Genomic DNA, 22,924 nt, shown 5'->3' with positions numbered 1-22,924 from the left:
GCAGCTGGATTTATGATAAGAGAAAGTGGCAACTCCCTATACCAAGGAGCCGAGAGGTGGAGGGAAAGGGGAAGTCATAGGGGAGGGAGAAAGAACTGATCCCCTCCCAAAGCGGAGGAGAAATCCTGAATAAGTAAAATGGTGAAAGCTGCATTCTTTTCCCTCAGGAACTGCTAGACTATAAAGATGTGATGGTCCACTTATCTGCAAGGGGCCCAGATGCAGAAACAGTTTCTCAGTCTGGTGCAGGCTGGCTGGCACCTGTCTTGACTCCTAAGGACACATAGGGAGTTCAGCTTGGGGAAAAAATTGTGTCAACCCAGCGGGGCTTTGTCCTTGATACGTTCAGGGCCTCCCGAGTACCCCGGGTCCAATGTTTCTAGAAAATATGGCAAGTCAAAAAGACAATTCAGGGGACCCTTGAACAACTCCTATGAATGGGAAGGGAATAAACATTTATTTCACACCCACTATGTGTATGGATGCCCAAGGAGGACTAGCCCTGCCGGTATGAGGGCTTGCTGAGCCCTTTTCAAGGCCACTCATTCACCTTTGGGGTCCACCTAGCACTCAACTCTCACCTGTGGCTCCAAGAAGCTGCACAGCAGACATCCCAGTAAACCATGTGGGCAGACAGGCCAAATTAAGGTAACCAATGGGCCATAAACCCATCGGTGAGTTGGGGCGTGTCTACACCAAGCATGTGAAGACTCCCCCAGTGGAAAGTGCAGATAAGAACAATTCGTTCTAACGGCCACAAAGGTGTGTGAAGCAGGCGCTGTGGAACGCTTAGAGTCTGGTCAGACCTCGAAGACATGAAAGTCATCCACTGCATCGTAGGCTGGCACCAGTCATCCTGACTTTTGTCTCGCCGCTGGACTTTGGTGACTCTGGAAGAGAGATTGCGGCTGATGAATTTGTGCAATTCGGCCTCACTTAAATCCAATTCACGAACGAGTCAAGACATCGATCACCCCGTGATGTCACTGGTCCTCTTCAAAGATGAAGAACAAATAACAACAATGTGCTAAGCGCTGTAGTAAGCATTTTACAAATGTTATCTCATTGGATGCGGTTCTTATCCCCATTTTACAGCTGAGGAAACTGAGGCAAACATATTTTTTAACTTGCTCAGGGACACACAACTTGTAGTTCAGCCATTTTTTCAGTCACGTCCTACTCTTCACGACCCCATCTGGGGTTTTCTTGGCAAAGATACTGGAGTGCTTTGCCATTCCTTTCACTAGTTTGTTTTACAGATGGGGAAATTGGGGAAAACAGGGTGAAGTGACTTGCCCAGGCTCACACAGCCAGTAAATGTCTGAGGTCAAATTTGAACTCAGGTCTTCCTGACTCCAACTCTAGCTAGGTTCCACTGTGCCATGCCTGCTCCCCTACTGAACCAACTATCTTGATTTCCTTTAGGTAGTCTTTTGTTCTACTTACCTCTTCTCTCCCTCAGAGACTAAAAGTTCATTACATTAAGTTATAATTTAATAGTACTTTGAAAAAGAACCCAGATTGAGCCCCAGGACATAATGGAAATTAATCCTGGCCTGATTGATCAATTAATCAACAAACATTTATTAAGGCTTAATACATACCAGGCACTATGCTAAGTTATGGGGATAGAAAGAAAGGCAAAAACACAGCCCTTGTCCTCAAGAAGATAATATTTTAATAAGGGAGACAACCTGTAAATAAATACATACAGATGGACTTTTTTTTATTCTGAACTTAACAAACACCAAATAAAACGTACATTTCCTTTTTACAAAGTAAAACAGAGAAAGAAAATTGCACACGCAGCTGTGAACCTCTCTTAATGATTCCTTTTTAAGTAAATATATTTTCAATGCATAACCTTTAAAACTTCCCTTCTTGTCTATGTTTCTTCCTGTTCTGTGCAATCTAAAAAACAAAATTCTTAAATGATTCTCTATTCTTTCTTTTCTTTTTTTGGGCAATTTTTCATTCACCCTTCTCCCTCCTGCCCACCTCCATTAAAAAGAAAAAGAAGCCCTTTTGACACAAATGCATAGTAAAACAAAAAATCCCCACTTTGGCTGTGTCTAGAAAATGTATATTTCATTCTGTCCCCTGAATACATCTCCCCTCAGTGTGTCAACAGTCGTGGTTGGTCATTGTGGTGTTCAGAGTTCCCAAGTCTTTTAAGGTGGCTTCTCTTTACAATGTAGTTATTACTATATACATATAAGGTACATATAAACTAGATGGAAGGTAACCATAGAGGGAGACTTCAGAAACGCGTGGTTTGCTCAGGTCGCATAACTGGTGAGTGTTTTTTCACCATGGATCTCAAAGCCATGTAAAAGGGGTACTCAAAAGGAGAGATTTAGCAGTCCTTGGCTTATCCAGACAATGGAGGGGAGTGGGTAGAGGAGGAGGGTAGTACAAGTAAGGGTCCATGGCAGTGGTCCTATCTCCTTATAAGGCAGGGAGGAAGAGAGGATTGATGGATTGATTATATAGGCCACAAATTTCCCCTGGTGTCTTTTTACAAGAGGGAGGGAGGAAAGAAGGAAAGGAGAGGAAAGGAAAAGAAAGGAAAGGAGGAGGGATGGAAGGAAGAAAGAAGAGAAAGAAGAAAGAAGGAGGGAAGAAAGGAAGGAGCATTTATTAAATGTTTAATATGTGCCAGGCACTGTGCTAAGCACTAGGGATTGATTCAAATACAGCAAAATGGAAGATAGTACCTACCATCAAGGAGCTTACATTCTAATAGGAGAAGACAGTACACAAAAAGGAGCCTAAAAGGGAGAATGGGATGGGCGATGAAGGTACCTAGCTCAGGTATGTGGTTTTGAAGACTGGAAGCTGGGAACATGGCAGAGTGGGAAATAAAAGCCATCCTGGGCCCCTTCACAAAATGGATGTCCTAGGAGGAACCCACCAAAAAGAGAGGGGGGCAGATGGCTATTCCAGGTTAAGGAGGCTACAGAGGTGATTCTATATTCCAGGGCAAGAATACTCCAGGTGTGGAGGGAAGCCCCAGGGCCAGAAGGAGAATGACGGACAGCCTGGGCACCTCTACCAAATGGAAGCTGGATTGCTTTGAACACACTCAGACTGACTCTAGCTCACTAAGAATGGTAGAACCACAGCACTGAGCTATGTCTCCAGAAGGGAGGAGTCTGGTTCATTTGGAGCTGTCCACAGGCTCTCTGATGGTTTCATTTGTGAATGTATTTGTAACAAGACCAGGAGGGTTAGGACTGAGACTGTGACCAGGGCCTCTCTCTGCTGTGAGGAGGGAATCAGGCTGTAGTCCACCATGCAGGCCCAGGCAGCCCTCAGCTTTCAGGTCCTATACCTTTGTGTTGTTGGTGGCCTTAACCTGCACCTTTAGCTCCTGTGACCAAGACTGGCATTGGGATAATGGAGACCATACTGCCAGCTTCAGCCACCTTGGCTGCAACAAACAAGGTGACAGCAACTTGACATGGAAGTCTCGAGGGATAGTAGCCTAAGAGGGGATACCCTGAGAGTGGTTTTCCCTACATTGGAGAGTTGCCTCATGGGATACTCCAAATTCAAAGCTCCAGAATCCCAGAGTTTGGGTACCACCAGCCTCTTAGAGGAAGACTTCTGCAATCACACCATAGCTTCTTAGAGAAAGGAAAGGATCTCATTGATGGCAACTGAAGACAGGACCGGAGGCAGGCCTTCCAGAAGGCCAGGAGGTCTAGAGCTTGGCAATCTTCCCCCAAGTTGCTATGAACTGCTGAGACAGTGCAGGTCCATGGTAAAAGGGAGTGTTTACTGAGCCACCCCAAAAGTATGCTAACCTCCCAAGGAGTCTATGAGCTGTATGGGTACTTAGTGTGTTTTTTCTATCTGTCCACAGGCTCTCATGAGCCCTCTGCATTTTCTATGTGTCTGTCCCGAACCTAATATGCATTTAGTGCACTGAATGCTCATGTAAGAGTCAGGGATCTGTCGATCCACATTTAAGGAAACCTTTGTGTCTAGGTTTGAATATATTTAGACATTTTCCAAGAGAATTACAGGTGGGCAGGAAGAGCCAGACAGAAAATGACCTTCTTGAGTAAGGCCCCCAGGACCTGAGTAGATGCTTATAAATCTAGAGAACTTGTGTAGGAAGATGAGGTAGGGAACTTGAACCATAGGGATGGGCCTTTCATTACCTAAGAGAGTAACTCATGCTTTGGGCTAACAATAAGGCTGTTATCCCTGAAAAGAAGAGATTTATTCCAAGCTTCTCTCCTGCAATCCTCAGAATGCCTCTGTTTAGACTTAGAACATTTGCAGAGAGGGCTGCCCTTCCTGAATCAAACAGTTTGCCCAGGGCCAGTGGGGAGCGTGACAAGCAGACCAGACAGGTCTTTCCAGGTAGGGAGGAGTGGTATTTATGGGTGCAGTCACAGCCCAATGCTTTGGACCCTTTTCTGCATGACCCTTTTCTCCCTTTTTCTACCCAGGTGGTAATGTGACCAGGAACTGCACCATCGAAGGATGGACAGACCTGGTCCCAGCTCCCTACAATGTTGCCTGTAGCTCTGGTGCCAACTCAACAAGACCCAGTGATAAGGTGGGTTATGCTGAGCCCTCCTCTCAAAATATTCTCCCTATCCTCCAGGGGACTTTGGAGTCACATCTTGTCCTTTAGCCCCAAGGAATGAGAAAACATAGTCATCGAGACCCTAAGGGCCAGGAGAGCTGGGTTCTAAATCCCACCCAGCTCTGCCCTATGAGTTCTGGGTGGTTTTAGCTAATTCGCTTAACTCCTCTGAGCCTCAGTTACCTGTCTATAAAACTAGAATAATACCCATACTGCGAACCTCCTGAGGTGACTGAGAAGAGCAAAAGAGGTAATGTATGCAAAGCTTTTTGTAAACCTTAAAATGCTTTGTAATTACCAGATATTTGCTCTATGTCAAAGCTAGAGGGAATCGAATCCCAAAGAAAGTAAATGCCTTACCTATGATTGCACAAGCCACGTCAGAAGTAGGATTCAAACACCTGTCCCTTCTGACTCCAAATCCCAGAGAAAGAATTGAATGCTGGTCCTCAGACTAGAAATCCAGTGATCTTTGCCATACCATGCCAGTTCCCAGGGATTAGCTCTACCCAGACAAAGACCAAAAACACAAGGATCCTAGCCAGAGGGACAGCTCTGGCCAACTGCCATCATTTGTCACTGGGAACGTAGAAGAAGAAATGGACTCCTTTGCTGCCCGAGAGCAGGCCTGTGCAACCTGTGGCCCACCAAAGGATTTTGGGTGGCCCATAAAAATGTAGAGGAACCTCTACATTTTTGTGGACCCCCCGAAATCCTTTGGCATGCCCACAAGCAGCCTGTGGCTGCAGGTTGTACAGGCCTGCCCTGGAGGGAAGAGCTATGACTGATAGGGTGTTGCATAGTGTGAGATTTCAGCTCAACATAAAAAAATTTAACACTTTGTATTGCCCCATCGTGGAAAAGGCTGCTTTGAGAAGCAGCTTCCTAGCACTAGAAATCCTGGAGCAGAGCAGCTGGATGGCCACTGGACAAGGATATGGTAGAGAGGGATTATGTTTCTGGTGCAGGTTGGACCCAGTGCCCTCCAAGGTCATTTCCAGTTTTGAGATTCTTTGATTCTATTACTTATCCATCTTTAAGGCACATTCTGGGTCTGATTAATTACACGATAAAATCCAGAATCTCAGCATCGGGGAGTTGAAAGGGACCCCAGAGGCTGGCTAACAGGAGTACTCCTCTGTACGCTTCCCAACAAGGAGATCCAGCCTTGGTTTAAAGACCTTTGGTGTGTGGGAAACTCCTAAGTCCTGGGGCTACATCTTCCATTTGGAACTCCAGCTCCAATCTTTACAAAGTTTTTTCCTGACTTCAAGGCTAAATTTACCACTTGGCAGTTTCGACCCCATGCTTCCTGGTTCTGCTAAGCAGCACTGTCCAGGAAAAGGGGATGGAGACCTCCTTGAGCCCCCAGGCAACCTCTTCCCCCAGAACTGTGACTTACCAGTGTCCAGTGACAGAGACTGCAGCTTCAGCTCACGATGACCAGTGTCTGACACTCATTACTAGTCTCAATCAAAAGCATTTAGTACATGAAAACCTCTGCATGCTATGAAAGCAAAAGTGGGAGGGGTCACATAGATCAGGGCTTCTTCCACTTTTTCCACTTGGGACCCCTTTTCCCTTTTCAGCAATGTTTGTTGACATTGCATGGTATGACAGCATGCACAGTGCAAAGTGCACACGCTTTGTGTAAAGAACCATGGGCAAGTGCTGCCAGAAGCACCTCGGATTCATTATGCTTTTGATTTTTAGTTAATTTTTGGTCATTGTGTGTTAAGAAACTTTTTACTGTTGCCGGATTTTTCTCAACACCATATGGGGTCATGATCCACAATTTAAGGAGTGATGGAGATAACCTCTAAGGTCTTATTTAGGTATGAAATCAAGAGTCCTAAACAAGTTAGGTTCATGAGCTTCCCAGATGCTGGACCTTTGCTAAGCAGCAGTTGAGACTGGGGTGAGTGGGTGCTTATAAGCTTATAGCATGCAGAACAAAGCTTGATTTCAAATTATTTTTGGTCCCGTATAAGCTACTGTCTAAAGGGGTCTACTGTCCCTCCACCACAGTAAGCCTGCACTCCCTGGGCAGGAGGGACATGTTTGCATTTTTGTGGCTATCTCCCTTACTGCACTCAACCCAACTCCATGGCCTAATGAGCTTTTGGGGAAGGGGGACGGGTGAGGGGGGTTGGTCAGGAGAGAGGAAGAAGCTTACTACTTTTCCCTTTTTCTTTGATTTTCCTTTCCTTCACACCAGAAAGGGGCAAGTAGCTGACATTCTTTTCCCTGAACCAAAATTGGCAGGCAGGCAGGTAGCAAGTACTTCTTATTCACTGGGCAGAAAACTTAGGGCACAGATAATGAAAATGAGAAGTTGCGTTTCGATAGGACTTTTTAGCCTTACAAATCATTTTCTCCACAACAACCTTGGGAAGTAGATTAGGACCAATAATATCTGTGGTCTACAAATATGATGTCTATTTATCAAATATCTGCCATATAAAGAGCCTTAGGCAAGGTGTGGTATTTCCAGAAGACAAGCATCCCTGACTTCAAGGAATGCACAGTTTGGACGACCATTTGTCAGTTCAAAGAATGGAGCCTTCTGTTGGGGAATGCCTCCAGGCTTATACTCAGTACATGTTGGGCATTTCACTCTGAGTCTTAGATGATGAGGGGAACTAGGAAAGTAGTTTCAGGCCTGGATTCAGCCAATAGTCAATGATACATTCTCACAGGTTGGGACTGTGATGACATGCATTGCCTCAAATAGATAATAATCCCCCCAAAATTATAGATGCATAGAACTTCAAGGTTGGAAATCAAACCTTAGAAATCATTTGGTCCAATCTCCTCATTTTACAGATGGGTAAACAGATGTCTGAATAGGGAAAGAGACTCACCCAAGATCACACAGCTAGTGGATAGTAGGGCCCAGGTCTCTCATGCTGACTGTCGGTGGGGTGAGGCAGCTTTAGATGTACGGTGGGGCAGCTTGGGAGGAATAAAGCTGGGCCTAACTCTCCCCCACTCCCAAAGCCACCTTTTTGTTAATGCATCTTTCTTTCCTCCCCCTCCTCTTTTCACGTGAAGCAATCTTTCTTTGGCTTAGTGAAGACTGGATACACCATCGGCCACAGCCTCTCCCTCATTGCCCTCACCATAGCCATGGTCATCCTGTGTGGGTTCAGGTGAGGCTGGGGTTGAGCGGGGAGGGGTGTGGGAGAAGAGGGAGTGAGATCTCTAAGACTAGCTCTAGTGCTTCCTTTAAGAGTAGTTTTTTAGGGTCCTTTATATCTCACTACCTCGTGTTATCAGGATTAAACCATAATTCATTTAGAAACCAAACACTCAGAATGCTTCTGTCCTGGGGGAGGTCAGTAGAGGGTCTTGGTTGATCCTGTGGTCTGGAAGTGGTGAGAAACCAAGCAGGATGGCCTGGGGGGCAGGGAGGAAGGGGAGAAGGGAGGGAAGGAGGGATCTGGGACAGGTAGGACTATTTTTGCCCTTTTGCTGCCCGCAGAAAGCTGCACTGCACCCGTAACTACATCCACATGCACCTGTTCACATCCTTCATCCTTCGGGCAGTTGCCGTCTTCCTCAAAGACATGGTCCTCTTCCCAGGCAGCGAGACTGATGGATGTTCTAGGGTTTCGGTAAGGGACAGCTAAAATCCCCAGGGGCATCGAAGCTGTTACACAAGGAATTTCTGAAGCCAAGGTTGGGGGGCTCTGGGCACCCCTCATCTCCAACATCCTTTTTTCCTCTCTCCCTATCTCTCAGTCTCTGCTCTCCCCCATTTCTCTCTGCCTCCATATTTTTTCTGTCTTCTTGGTTTTCTGTCTCTCTCTGTTGTCTCTCTCCCTGTCTCTTTTATCTCTGTGCCTGCCTCTCTCCCTCTTTTAATCTGTTCTTTCATATTTCTGCCTCTCCTTAACTCTAGCTCTTCTCACTTCACCTCTCTCTGTCTTTCCCACTCCATCTCTCACTTTCTGTCTCAGCTCCATCTCTGTATCTCTCTGTTCTGTCTTTTTCTCTGTCTCTTTGTCTCTGTTCACTGTGTGCATGTGTGTCTCTCATTCTCTGTCTCCATCTGTCTTTCTCTATCTCTCTATCTTTCTGTTCTGTCTCTTTCCATCTCTCTATTCTCTCTCTGTCTCTGTTTCTCTGTTCTCTGTCTCCTCTGTTCCTTTCTCTTTTGTCTCTGTCCTCTCTCTCCTCTCTATCTGTCTCTGTTCTCTCTCTGTCTCTCTGTTCTCTATCTCTCCCTCTCTGTGTTTTCTATCTTTTCTTCTCTCTCTCCTCTCTCTTTCTCCCTCTCTGTCTCTCTATTCTTTCTCAGTCTCTTTCTTTCTCTTTGTCTCTTTCTGGCTTTGTCTCTACCCATATTCAGTTCAATTCAGCAAACATTTATGTTTGTTCTACTATGGTCTAGGCACTAAGAATACAAAAATAAAGAATCTAACGGTGTCTGCCCTTGAGGAGCTTATAGTCTTCCAGGGAAGGGAGAACAACATATACACAGATACACTTAGTAGTACAAAATTTATACAAAGCTGTTTTGGTGGCCAAGGTAAGGTGGGGATGGGTGGGTGGGTAGCAGTACCAACAACTAAGGGGACTGGGAAGGAACTCATATTAGAGGGGACACTTGAGCTGAGCCTTGGATGGAGTCAAGGATTCCAAGAGATCGTGGTGAAGAGAGAAGCCACTTTAGGCATGGGGGAAAGCCAGGGCCAATGCACAATGTAATATATGGGGAATAGCAACCAGGCCAGTGTGGATAGAAAATCATGAGTGAGGAAGGCATTTTGTAAAACAAATCAAAAAAGTTAAGTTGGAGCCAGATTGGGAAGAATTTTTAATTCCAAAGAGAGGAGGTTGCATTTCTCTCTCAAAGTTCTTTCTCACACACATTCCTAATACCCCATACCACACAAACATCCCCCCAGCATACAGGCACACCATCAATACATGGGCTATGCAGGCCTAATACACACACATCCACTACAAATATAGGCCACACCTCTAAAGTGAGATTTATTTAAAAGGAAAACAATATCTAAGTGTGCCCTGAAAAATAACACTGATAATAGAAGCTAAGTCAGTTGTAGGAGATACAGGGGTGAGGGAAAATGTGGCCCATGGTGGGACCAATACAGGCACAGGTTCCCAAAGTGGGTGATGCTACCCCCTCAGGGGTGCTGGAATGATCTGGGGGGCAGTAGTAGCCTCGGGTACAATTGGGGAGCATTGAAGAAAATAAGGGGGTGGTAGAGAGCATAAGGAAAGAAGAAAAGAAAATTTGAAAAACCGTTCGTACATGTTTCCTCTGTTGTGTAGCAGAGTTAAAGTCACGGTGATTAAATTATTTTCCAAATGAACACACAAAATGCACGGTATAACTTATCAGTGGTCAAGTCCGCCGATAGGTCTTAACAAGCAAATATTGGCAGCAAGCATGTCACACATTGTCAGAAAGTCCAGCATTCATCAGCAGAAATAGGTGTGTGTAATGACTTGTTTACAATACGATATTGTACAATCACATGATGCAATATTGCACCATTAAAATTTCAGTGCAGGAAAAAACTACAAATTTACAATAAATTATTAAATATAAGATGTGTCATTTTAAAAATATATATTTTATACATTTTGGGGGATGATGCAAATTTCAAAAAAATAAGCTAAAAGGTTAAAGATTTCCAGGGAGGCACTGCATAATTTTTAAAGGCAGACCGTAGGCCAAATAAGTTTGAGAACCTGTGGTATAGACACATCAGATACTTCACCCACTTTGTTTGGCCTCTCTCATAATCTAAAACACATTCCCTCTCTCTATCTCTCCATCTCTGTCTCTCTGTGTCTGTCTCTCTCCCTCTCCTTCCTTCTCCCTATCTCTCCCTGTCCCTCTCTCCTTCCCTTTCCCTCCCTCTTCCTATCTCTCCTTATCTCTCCCTATTTCCTTTCTATCTCTCCCTCTCTCTCCATGTCTCCTCCTCCCTCTCCTTGTCTCTTCCTCCCTCTCTCCATCTCCCCATCCCTCTCTCTCCTTCCCTTTCCCTCTCTCCATCCCCTTCCCTGTCTCTTTTTCTCTCTCCTTCCATCCCTCACTTCTTGCCCTGCCCTGCCCCCTGCCTTATGCCTCTCATCCTCTAGGCCAGAACATACACTCTGGCAGCACTGGCCTGCTTTCCTTCTTGAGCTAACGTGGGAAGACCATGTGATTGGAGTTTCCACATTCCCACAATGTATGACCATTAAAACAATGTAAGTCTGTAGCAGAGACAGAGGATTCACTCTGCATGCAGTGCTAGAGGTTTGACAGTTAACTAGCGGGTGAAGTTAAGCTATGCAAGACAGCCACATAGATCTCTGGAACTGGAAATTAGGCTTTTTCTTCTTCTATCCAGCCAAGCCAGGTGAACAAAAGAGTGGATGATAAAAAGAGTGGATCCTCGGTTATCACTTTGATGGCCAATCCCACACTCATCCAAGCCTCACTTGGTGCCAAATGATTCCCCTGCACCCCTGAAAGTCATGGAAGGAATGGCCAGGAGGGATCAGATTTCTGGTCCAAATATACCCAGATTATTTAAAATGCTTACGTTTGATAGCATTTTGAATTTATTGAGGAAGAAAGGAAATGAGCTGAAATCAGTCCTTCTGCTACTGGAAAACTCTCGTGTCATTCAAACTGGTAGGTTTTCAAAGACCAACATAGGAAATGACAGTGTTTGGTGAACCAGTTTTGGGGGATGGGGAGGAGAAGCAGAGAGTACCCAATGAATTATAAGGATAAGCTAGATAAATTGACACAATAAAAATCCTAGTATAATCCCTAATCATTTTCACTTTAAACAGAGACTATGACGCCCATTTCTTATTTATAAATCAGGGCATTAGGAAAGTGGAATTGTGTAATTTTTGGTATGGTGTTTGTTTTGGGGTTGTTTTTAAGTTCAAGGCCAGACATAATGGTTGATAATATCTCAACATCCATTTTCCTGTAGACCAGACTGGTCATTTCCCCTTTCAAATAATTTATTTTTAGGTAAATATGTATAATTAATATATATATATATATATTATATATATATATATATACACATATATAGACATACATATATCAAGAAGACATGAGATTCCTAGATTCGAATTTGTCACAAGCAAAAAACTACCGTGCCATGTATCAAATAAAGCTTTTTGTTTTCATTTAAAAAAAAAAGTACTTTAATGACCTTGTTGCATGTCTTGCAGGTAGGCTGCAAAGCCGCCATAGTATTCTTCCAATACTGCATTATGGCCAACTTCTTCTGGCTGCTGGTAGAAGGCCTCTACCTTCACACCCTGCTGGCCATCTCCTTCTTCTCTGAACGAAAATACTTCTGGTGGTACATCCTCATTGGCTGGGGTATGTAAAGACTTGGGTGGAATGAGATGGAGTGCTATAAGATGGGGTGCTCCCCCACAAAATCCAGGGCCCTGGGGGGGCATGGATATAAGGCCCTGGGTTTGAGGTGAGGGGAAGGAAAGTAACCTCCCATGGTTCCAGAGACTGGGAATGCTGAGAAATGACCTCACTGGGTAAGAATTGGCCTACAAGGGATCCTATTCCCCTGCTACCTACACCAGAGGCATCAAAGACCTCTGTCTTTGAGATCACTGATATCAAGTTCAGATTTATTCCTTGGCCTTGAGAAATTGTATTTCCCCCCAAGAGATAATCCCTGTAATGAATTAAATGAGATAGTATTTGTAAAATGCTTAGCACAGTGCCGAACACATAGTAGGATCTTAATTAATGTTTATTCCCTTCTCTTCTTCCCTCCTCAAATCTGTCTTATAGTCAAAAAAGTGACCACGTTCATGTCACTGTTTGCAGAACCTGTCATCGTTTGCTGAGACTGTTGATGTGGTGGGGGGGGGGGTGAGAATCATGTCACACTTTGCACAACCTCTGACCTTATGGTTAGCTTGATACCTAATCTACCACTAATCCTAATCGGACCCTGCCTGTTCCAGGAGTGTGTGGTTTTAAGATGGGAAGGGAGTGCCTTTAGTCAGCCTTATCTGTCATGCCAGAGAACAAACTCTTGGAGACAGCTCACCTAAGCCTGAGTCTGCTGGCTGCTGCCTCATGTCTGTGCGTGGAAAAGCCTTTGGGTGACCCGAAGGGTCTCTCTCATAAGATGGCTACAGGGATGGGCGCCTCATGCCTCCTATTGCCCCTTGGCTCTGGCTCTGGCTCTGGCACCATTTGTCCTCCCTCTCTGATTGCCTTTGTCTTTCTATTGCCTGTCTGTCTATCTCTGTCTCATCTCTTCTCTCTGCCTTTCTCTTTGTACCTGTCTCTTCCCCCCCCTCCCCGCCTTTCTTTTTGTCTCTCTGTCTCTCCCTCTCTCTCTCTTCTCTCTCTGTCTCTCTTTCTGTCTGTCTCTGTCTCTGTCTGTCTCTCTCTCTCTCTGTTTCTTTTTGTCTCTCTGTCTCTCTCTCTCTCTCTTTCTCTCTGTCTCTGTCTGTCTGTCTGTCTGTCTGTCTGTCTCTGTCTCTCACTTTCTCTCTCTCTCTCTCTCTCTCTCTCTCTCTCTCTCTCTCGCTCCTTTGCTCCCTCCATTCCTCCCCTCCCCCTTAGCCCTGTCTCCCTCCTCCACTCTGCTCTCCATTTCCCCCAGGGCTTGGACTCAGGGACCTGTTCCAGACTGAGACGACCAAGGACCCTAACAGGACTAAGGAGAAGCATGAGGCACTGATAGAAGAGTATCCAGGAGGGATTCAGTCATCAAAATGTTCACCTGCAGAACACTGATGACTGTCAGTGCCTGTCTGGCCCGAATTTGGCCCTAGGGATACCCTCCTACTCCTCCATAAATTAGGCTACTTGCTGGTGGGGTCGGTGACAAGGGACTGGTCTGAGACTCAGGGAATAATTTAACTTCCAGTGTTTGTTTCTGCCTCTCTCATCTCTCTTCTTTCCTCTCTCCCTGTCTCCTTCTCTATGTCTCTTTCCTCCCCTCCTCCTCCTCTCCTCCTCCTCTTTCTTCTTCTTCTCCTCCTCCTCCTCCTTCTTCCTTTTCTCTCTCTCCTCTCTCTCTCTCTCTCTCTCTCTCTCTCTCTCTCTCTCTCTCTCTCTCTCTCTCTCTCTCTCTCTCTGTCCCTCTCCTTCCCCCTCCCCTCTCTCTCCCTTTCTCCCTCTCTCCTCCTCCCTCCTTCCCCTCACCCTCTCTCTCATCCACAGGGGTCCCTGGCTTGTTCATCACTGCATGGGCACTCACCAGACTCCATTTTTACAACATTGGGTGAGCACACATCTTACTCATTTGTGGATTCCCTTATTCCCTTCCTTTAAAGGAGCTCTCTTTTCTGCCCAGCTCAGAAAATGGATTTCCTTCACTTTCCTTGACCTGGGTCTTTTGCTTAGTCTGGAATATCCCTTGAGCAATGGAATCACCTGGCTCACCCCTACCTGGGGATCCAGAATCTCTAGCTCCCTGTTTAACAGAACCTGAGTCCCTGAATGAGTTTGGAAAAAATTCTGTCATACTAGAGGCAGTGTGGTATAGTGGGAAAAGCCTCAGAACTAGGAAGCCCAAGACTGCCATGGATTCTTTCTGTGACCTTGGGCACCTTCCACCCCCTCTCTAGACCTCAGTCTCCTCTCCTTTAAAATGAGGCCAGACTTTTAAATTCCCAGCCAACTCTAAAGGGCTGTGGTTCTATTTATGAGGTCCCTCCTATATAGCTCTAATTATAAAAGATAGTATATTTTAGCGGAAAGAACCCTTTGCTTGGAGTCAGAAGTCTTGGGTTTGAATCTCAGACCTGATAACATTCACTACATGGTCTTAGGAAAGTTGATTCTTCACTCTGAGCCTGTTTCCCCATCTGTAAAATGAGAATGTTGATACTACTTCTGCTGCCCAAGTCATGTAATTGCTGTGAATAAAGAGCTTTGTAAGCATAAAAACACGGAAGAAGTCAGAGCTATGGATGTCTATATATTATGCCTCGATGGTCTCTAAGATTTCTTCTAACCTCGATGTTCTGTGGTTCTAAGAAGCAAACAGACCTGAGGAAGGTCTATTTTCAGTCACTAATACTTCATTGTAAATGAGTGGGTAAGAGATTTTGAGAGCAGGGCCCTGGGGAGAGAAGAATTTTGAGGAGGGGTAAGTAACAATTTTCCTCTCCTAAACCAATGAGATAGGTGGTACACGTTTTAACCCTATTTTACAGATGGAGAAGCTGCAGTCCCCAAACCAAAAATAATTTTCCCATGATCACATAATCATATAGGAAGTGTTAGGGCCAGGATTTCAACCTAAGACTCCTAACTCCAAATTCAAATACCCCATTGGCTCCCACCACTGTGAAAGGGAAAAAGATTAGCCCTGGGTACCACTTGGGGTTAGGAAAAGCCACTTTTCTGAAGGGAGGGTCATGGGATGCTTTAATTTCTCTCATGTCTCCAGCCTTCTCAGAGTCCCCTTTGCTGGTTTGTAGGTGCTGGGATAGCATTCAGTCCCCATCCTGGTGGATCATCAAGGTACCCATTTTGGCTTCTATATTGGTAAGGCCCCAGCCCTTCCTAGAAGCTGAGAGCCCCCTGATCCCTAAGTAGATAGAACTAGGCAGATTCTTTGGACCTGGGGTTCCTGGGGATTAAAAACCAAAAATAATGTCACTTGCAACAACATACCACATTTCCATAGCTCTTAAAGGTTGGCAGAATAATTTCCTCACAACTACCTTGTGAGATAATCAGTGCAAGGGGAAGTGTCCCCATCTCACAGATGAGGACAGTGCTTTACCCTGGGTCACACAGCTACTAAGTGACAGAACCTGTACCTTGCAAGAACCTGGGTCTTCTGATTCCCAAGTCCAGGGTTCTTTTCTACTCTACCAGTCTATATCAATGCCACATCAGTCCTCAGTGGATCCAGGCTTTATCATTCCCCCCACTGAGGAATGGCAAGAAAGCACTCTCTCTTAGCCCAAGGCATACCTTTGGACTCAGATAGGTTGCCTGGAAGACTACCCAGGCATAGGGAGGTCCCCAGGCAAAGAGGGTACCTAACCACACCCTTCCCCTTTATGCCCTTGCCCAACCCCGGCCCTACAGGTGAACTTTATTTTCTTCATCTTCATCATCCGAGTTCTGGTTCAGAAGCTACATGCCCCAGACATGGGGAAAAATGAGAACAGCCACTATTCGTGAGTATGGTGATACCTCTCCCCTCCCCACCCACAGCTGGAGCTGTCCGCAGGATTGATGATCAAGCTCCTCAGCTTCATCTTCCACATCCCCTCCCAATCCTGGAGGGAAGAGGGAGGAATGTGTAGTCTCCTTCCCAGGGCATCTCCCCAGAAGGGAATGGATGAACATCTGAGTAGAGGGAGTTTATTAGTCACTTCTGCATTTGAACCAAGTGGTCTCTTAAAATCTTTGTTGTAGGAATCTGGGATTCTGAGTTCTATTTTGATTCTAGGATTTTGTTGTATGATTCCAAGATTCTCCTCTAGTATTCTATGCTGAGTTTAGGATCCTGGGATTCCATCCCATGATTTTCTAGGGTCCTATTATTCTGGTATTCCATTCCTCAATTCTACAAAATGTGTGCAGATATATTTTACTCCAACTATGTCTAATTACAACAAGGCCAGCCTGGTTTGGGGCAAGAGAAATGGTCATCTACTATTTGGAACTGTGACCCTGGTGAAAATGCATGTCATAATGTGCCTGTGCACCCAAGTTATACCTCCTGCCTGCTCATAATTCCATTTTTTCATGGAGCCTGTCAGCCAGCTCTAGAAATAGCTAACCAATTAATACAGACTCAAACAGACCTGTATATGTGGGATGGGAAACGATGTTCTGTCAGAATGAGGAAAGCTGGAGAGAGGGAGGGCAGACGGAGGAGGTCTGGAGATCCCTGAGCAGGGAACCACTGTATTTTTCCCTGTATCAAGCATTTAGGATCATGAATGCTGTCCTCCACCCAGCACTGGTGGGGAAGGAATGTAATTGCATTCATGAGAGAAACCTGGTCACCTAAGGCAGAGAAGAACAGTAAGAGAGAAGACCTAGGCTTGAGTCCCAACTCCTCCATTACAATGACGCCTGGGTGCAAATTTGGCTGAGTCTTTGGGCTTTCCTGGGGCTGTAGTAAGGATGATAATAACAATAACTAACACTTATATAGCATTCACGGTGTGCCCAGGCACTGTGCTAAGCACATTACAAATATCACCTCATTTGATAACCCTGAGAGGTAGATGCCATTATCATCCCAATTTCACAGTCAAGGAAAAATGGCTTGCCCAGAGCTAGTAAGTGTCTGAGGCTGGCTTTGAACTTGAGGTTTCCTGACGTCAGACCCAGTGCGCTCTCCACTATGTTACCCAGCCGCCTGTAATAGATATCCCAAGTTGGAAAGGGAAGTCAGGGCCAGCTGTGGATGATGGAGCCCCTATATGAGTGGACAAGCCCTTGTCACATTAGCCCTGTCCTTGGTGAGGTGACCTGGGAGGGGAGGTCTGGAGAGTGACACTGAGAAACGAGGGGGAGAGATGTGGCTTGGTAGGGGCAGACAGAGTCTGGGATCATAGAATTTTGAACTGGAAGAGACCAGAGAGATCTTCTAGCCCAGTCTATTTATTTTATAGGGCAGGAAACAGCCCCAGAAAATAGAGATTTGCCTGAGGTCCTATAGACAGTAGGAGGCAGAGAAGTAATAATGCATCAAGCTGGAAAATACCAGCAGCTGAAATGGCTGCCGCTGAAAAGGATCTCTGAAAGTGTCTGACTCAGCCCCTTTCTGAGTAGGAATCTATTAGGACAGCGTCAGTAAGTGATCATCCAGCCTCTGCTTGGAGATCTCCAATGATGGGAAACTCACTACCTACCAAAGCATCCAGTTCAACTTTTGGACAAGTTTAGTTGTTAATAAGTTTTTCTTTACATGGAACCAAAATCTATTTCTCTGCAAATTTCTCCCTTCCTCCCTTCTCCCCCTCCCCCCATTGCTTCTAGTTTTTCCCTTTAGCAACAAGGATAATAAACCTAGCTTTCTTTCCAATGATAGCCCTTCTAATACTTGGAGACCACTCAGTCTTTGGCCAGGGTTGGGGCTCAGTCTACAAGAAAAGTAATTTGTCTTCGATAACCCAGCTAACCTTTCTACCTGTAGCTTTGTCCTTCGTCATGGGGGAAGTAGTGTGGCAAAGTCTATGGGATCCAAGGGGCTGGGTTCAAATTTCAATTCTGACACTTACTAGCTCGGTGACCTTGGACAAACACCTTCCCTTCTGTGGGCCTCAGTTTCCTCTTCTTTAAAATGAAGCAGTTAGGATGGATAATCCATTTTGAGCCTTCCAAGCTTTAAATCCTAAAATCCTCTGACTTTATTCTGAAGACAATGGGAAATCATGGAAAGTTCTCAAGTAGTAAAGACACCTAATCAGACTCACGGTAGGTACCCCAGCCGACCCTTTGCTTGTACCTCTGTCCCTAGGAGACTGGCCAAATCAACACTGCTGCTGATCCCGCTCTTTGGGGTGCATTATATCATGTTTGCCTTCTTCCCGGACAACTTTAAGAAAGAAGTGAAGGTGTTCTTTGAGCTTATTTTTGGCTCTTTCCAGGTACAAAGCTGGGCCCAAGGTTGAGGGCTCAGTCTGGGGGCAGGGGCAGGGATTGGTCCACGGTTGAGGAGGGGGGTGAGTGGGAAAGGACACAGCTGGTGATTTTCAATGGATGTGGGTTCAAGGCCAGAGTTTAATTCAGTGTAACTGTTATAGCCTGAATAATTAATTCAAGCTCATAATTTGGAAAGGGTTATAACTGGCCCTCTGTTCCAGCCTTTGGCCAGAGCTATAGAATAAGGAAATATGTATTGGGGAAGGGGGAGGGGATGGGAAAGAGTGGAGGTGATTTTTCTACCTTCTTTCTACCTGGGGAAGGTGACTTTGACAGGGAAATTGACCTTAAAGTAAAGGAGGGAGTCGGGTGTAGCTGCATCTGTATAACCAGGCCCTATGCTCATGGACCAGAGGGCTAGAATCTAGACTTGCCAAGTCACACAGATAGAAGACTGAAGAGGAGGGAGGGAAATGTGGAGAAAGTGACCAAAAGGAGATGGAGAGAACTCAGGGCTGGTGAAAAGCAGAGGATTTAGGAATGTGGGGTCACTAGAAGGAGATGAAGAGTTGAAGGGAAAGGCAAAATGGAAAGGCATAAAGGAAGAGAGGGGTGGGGGAAGATGGAGCGAGGGAAGGAAGCAAGCAGAGAATAGAGAGGAGGTAATTGGTAATGGGTAATGGTAATGAGGTAAAAGGAAGGGAGGAGGTCAATTAGGAATCAAAGGGTCTGGAAGAAAGAGCTGATTCAGGGATGGAGAAATGAGAGCTGAAGAGAAGTAAGGAGACTGAGAGGGATGGGGAAGGTGGGAATTGAAGATGGGAGTGGCAAAAAAGAATGGGGGAGTAGAGCAGATTAAATAAAATTGTACAACACTTAGCATAGTACCTGGCATATAATGAGAACTTAACAAATGCTTATTCCTTTGCCCTGCCCTTCCCTCTCATTTCTGATGATTAGGAGTCCAATGGACTGGGTAGCTTTTGGAAAAAAGACACTTCATCTCAACTCCCTCCCTCTTTCCCCAATCTCTAAATCGCAACCTTGCTTGTCTTCTATACCCCTGATTCCCAGTTTCCCAGCCCCTTAACTGGGTAAAATGGTTTCCCCATGCTCCTTAGACCATCTCACTTCCCAGACTGGCCTCTACATGCCCCCTTCCTCATCAACCCTTGAGCTAAGAGTGAGACCTCTTGGATCCAATCTAGTTCTCAAGGCTTGTCTCTTTTCCCATCAGGGCTTTGTGGTAGCTGTCCTCTACTGCTTCCTCAACGGGGAGGTAAGATGATGGGGTGATCCTGTGGCATGGGAATAAGTAAGGGCAGCCTTCACTGTACCCTGATGCAGTGTCCAGAAAGGCTAGCCTACAGTGAAATTTGGGTAAAACTGAATAAGGGTATGTTAAAGTGAAGCCACGTAAAAACAAGTATGTTATAAGGCGAATATATATAAATTGAGTATATGTAAAGTGGATTTCCCCACTAAGTTCATGACTCTTGCTGAGACACATCATTGTTTTTAATGAGTCTTCAGTGAGTTGGAACTCCAAACATTCACCTTTCATTGTTTCTGCCTCTCTTCTCCTCCCATTCATTCAAACATCTCAGCCTCTTTGCTTAGTGGTCTGTAAAAAAGTGATTCAACAAATATTTATTGGGTACCTAGTATGGGCAGGGTTTCATATTAAGCACTTGGGAAAAGAAGGAGTAGCTCCCAGATATTCAAATCCCTGACCTCAGGGAGCTTACAGTTCAATAGAACAAATAAATGGCACTAAGGGGTCCCCATGTGTAAAGTGAACTCTTCCTTGAAAGAATAACCTCCTATGAGGAGAATTCATTTTTTTCCTAAATGCTGGGACCTGTCTCAACTAAACTTTATATCTCTCTAATATATACACAGTAGGTTCTTGTTGAATGAAGGGATGAATAAAACCAAAGGTCTAGATAATCTGCAAACCAAGTAACTAGTCCCAGATAATCGAGTAGGCTGATGTAAGGTCATGGAAACAAGGTTTGTCAAAGGCTAGGAAAAGTCCCATATTTCTAAAGATAGCAGGCTTTGAATGAAATCCTGTGCCCCATGGTGCCTGTTAGTGGCTCCCTACTCCCTTAGGCCATAATTGTATTTGACTTAAAGCCCTACTCTGCCCTCTTACCCACAACTAGTACTAACCTCAGTAAAAATGGAGATGGATGCATCCACTGAGTCCCCACTGGCTCTTGGTTACCCCTATCAGTGTCTGAGCATTTTCCCTCATGATGTCTGTACCTAAAGGACTCTCTTTCTCTCTTCTCTGCCAACCTTTCCACATCACTAGGTCCAGGCAGAGTTCAAACGTAAATGGCGGTGGTGGCGCCTGGAACGATTCTTGGGCCCGGATCTCAAGTACCACCACCCATCTGTGGCCAGCAATGGCTCCAACTTCAGCACACAGATCTCCATGATGACACGGACCAGCCCCAAGGACCGACGCTCCTCCAGTTTCCAGGCTGACTTTTCGCTAGTCTGACCAGGGCACTTCTCACCCCAGGGTGCCCAACCCTCCCCTATATATCAGAGTATTGCTCACAGCAAGGGACAGGCAAAAGGCACTCCAGATGAGAAGACTGTAAGCTGGAGGAAAGCCTGCCTCAGACAGGATGCCTCTTAGATTCTTCTGCTCTGTTAGAATCCTTTGATTGGCTTCCAGAGGCACAGATAGCCCATGGTCTGGAAGCTCAAACATTCTTGGAGTTCCCCAGACTTAACCAGGTCCTATCCCATGAGCTGTCCCCTATCCTGGTCCTCAGACCCAGGAGCTACCACAGCTCACCTGACATGGGGCCAAGGGAGAGGGATAAGTGGGAAGGGCTCAGGTCTCTGGGAAGCTCACAAATTCCTCTCTAGCCTTGGCAAGTCCATGTGGTCCCTGGAGGAAACTGCTGGACAGATAGAGAGAAACCCTCTGTCCCTCTCTGAAGGGAACCAGTTCTTCCTTTTGCCACTCACAGATGGTGAAAGCAAACTGCCCTTTGGCAGAAAGAGCCTGGGCAAAGGCAGAAGTTTGTAAAATGGTATATGTGTCTGTACACATATGTATGGGAAGGAGATAGCTAATCTGCATGGCAGAGCAATGAGGAGAAGAGGTCAGCCCATCTCTATTATATGACTGAGGAAGTGGGAAAAGGGCAGAAAGCTGAAACCTAGGATACACCTCCCCACAGATTCAAGGAGGAGAGTCTGTACACTCTCTGCTGGGCTCCTTGGGCTTTTTGCCGCTCAGACAAGAGGGAGGAGTTGCGGAGGATAGGGAATGGGCAAGAACATTTGGAGATGTCACATTCAATGTGTGGTAAGGGAAAGAGTCCTAGATTCAAAGTTGGGAGACCAGGGTTTGAAACCCAGCTCTATCACTTACTTGCAGTGTAGTTCTAAGCCAGTCACCTCCCTTTTCTGGGACTCAGTTTCGTCATCTGTAAATGGGTTAATAATACTTGTCACCTACCTCACAGAGCTGTTGTAAGAATCAAGTGAAATGATGTATGTGCAACCTTTTGTAGCCAAAAAGTAACATGGAAATATAAGCTATGGTTTTATTATCTGCACTTACTATTAGCCTCTTTCTTGCAGGTCCCCTTGTAGAGACACAATAGCTGGAAGGGTTATAAGAGCTTCCTACAGTATTTGATAGGATATGAACTCCAGGAAGACACCTCTGAGGAGAAATACCTTCCTCTACTCACCTGTCACAATGTTGAAAGTTCCATCATTAGAGCTTTGTAGCATGCAATGCCTTCTCCCCATTCCCCCTCTGCCCATGAAGGCTCAGCCATCTTGCCCTCAGCACCTGGAGGGGATGAAAACGATCATAGCCTTTCTTCTTGGATAGGAGAGCCTCTGGTAGCCTTGGACTCTGAGCCCAGATATGTCCATGTCCACCCCCTGCCTCACCCCTTGGCCTCTCTGGGTCTAACATGGAAGGGCTCCTTCCTCCAGAATTGGACCACAAACCAAATGGACTAGGAAACTTGACTTGAATTCTAATTCAACACTTCCACTCACTCCTTGGGCAACCTTAGGCAAATCCCTTCCATTCACAGGACTCTGGTGGGGTCAGTTGAACTAATGTGTAGAAAGCACTTTGTAAACCATAACACATACACAAGTGCAAGGGAGTGTTATCTGGTTATCCTTATCATTCTCCAAACCCTCTGCATGGCATGGGCAGCCAAGAGCAGGTATGTGAAGGAGTCAGTCACTCAATCAGTAAACATTTATTAAGCTCCTACTGTGTGCCAGGCACTCTGTTAAGCTCTGGGGATACAAAGAAAAGCAAAAGACTATACCCTCCGGGAACTCACAATCTAATGGGGGAGGTAGCATGTAAACAACTATGTACAGACAAGATACATTCAGGATCAATAGAAAATAATCAATAGAAGAGTCAGTTCATGGTTCCAGACTGTCTAAAATAGTCCAGACATGGAGGGAGGTAGAAGGTGTACTGACCAGGAAAATGAGTTTAGTACTAAGCATATATCACCATGATCTGCTACTTGCTCCAGCATTCAGGGCTTGGGCCTCCAGCCCCTTTTCCAATCCCCTCAAGGACCACCCCCACTCATGTCTGTCTCATGGCCAGTGGGAGGGACAAATCCGGGATTGCAACTTCCTGGGGAGAGAAGACAAGTCAACATGGGGATGAAGGGTAAGGAGGGAGATGCCTGTCAGGACTT

At 45.6% G+C, this 22,924-nt stretch overlaps 1 protein-coding gene across 2 annotated transcripts in view; it reads left to right on the top strand.

Moving 5' to 3' along the window:
• VIPR1 (vasoactive intestinal peptide receptor 1) overlaps positions 1–21,793 on the top strand; it is a 95,436-nt gene extending 73,643 nt beyond the window's left edge. The window contains exons 4-13 of one of the 2 annotated variants that reach the window (XM_036738747.1): positions 4,464–4,573; positions 7,658–7,755; positions 8,088–8,220; positions 11,828–11,981; positions 13,806–13,866; positions 15,071–15,113; positions 15,690–15,781; positions 18,082–18,211; positions 19,444–19,485; positions 20,527–21,793. In XM_036738747.1, coding sequence (XP_036594642.1) covers positions 4,464–4,573; positions 7,658–7,755; positions 8,088–8,220; positions 11,828–11,981; positions 13,806–13,866; positions 15,071–15,113; positions 15,690–15,781; positions 18,082–18,211; positions 19,444–19,485; positions 20,527–20,718 — 1,055 coding nt within the window. In that variant the 3' untranslated portion in view covers positions 20,719–21,793. Of the gene's footprint in view, positions 1–4,463; positions 4,574–7,657; positions 7,756–8,087; positions 8,221–11,827; positions 11,982–13,805; positions 13,867–15,070; positions 15,138–15,689; positions 15,782–18,081; positions 18,212–19,443; positions 19,486–20,526 lie in introns of both variants that reach the window. The other variant, XM_036738746.1, reaches the window with a different exon arrangement.
• The last annotated feature ends 1,131 nt before the right edge of the window (positions 21,794–22,924 follow it).

The sequence above is a fragment of the Trichosurus vulpecula genome, chromosome 9 (genome assembly GCF_011100635.1).
Source record: "Trichosurus vulpecula isolate mTriVul1 chromosome 9, mTriVul1.pri, whole genome shotgun sequence".
Classification (NCBI taxonomy): Eukaryota; Metazoa; Chordata; class Mammalia; order Diprotodontia; family Phalangeridae; genus Trichosurus; species Trichosurus vulpecula.
The sequence above is the reverse complement of the archived record's forward strand: the minus strand, read 5'-3'. Positions and strand labels throughout refer to the sequence as shown.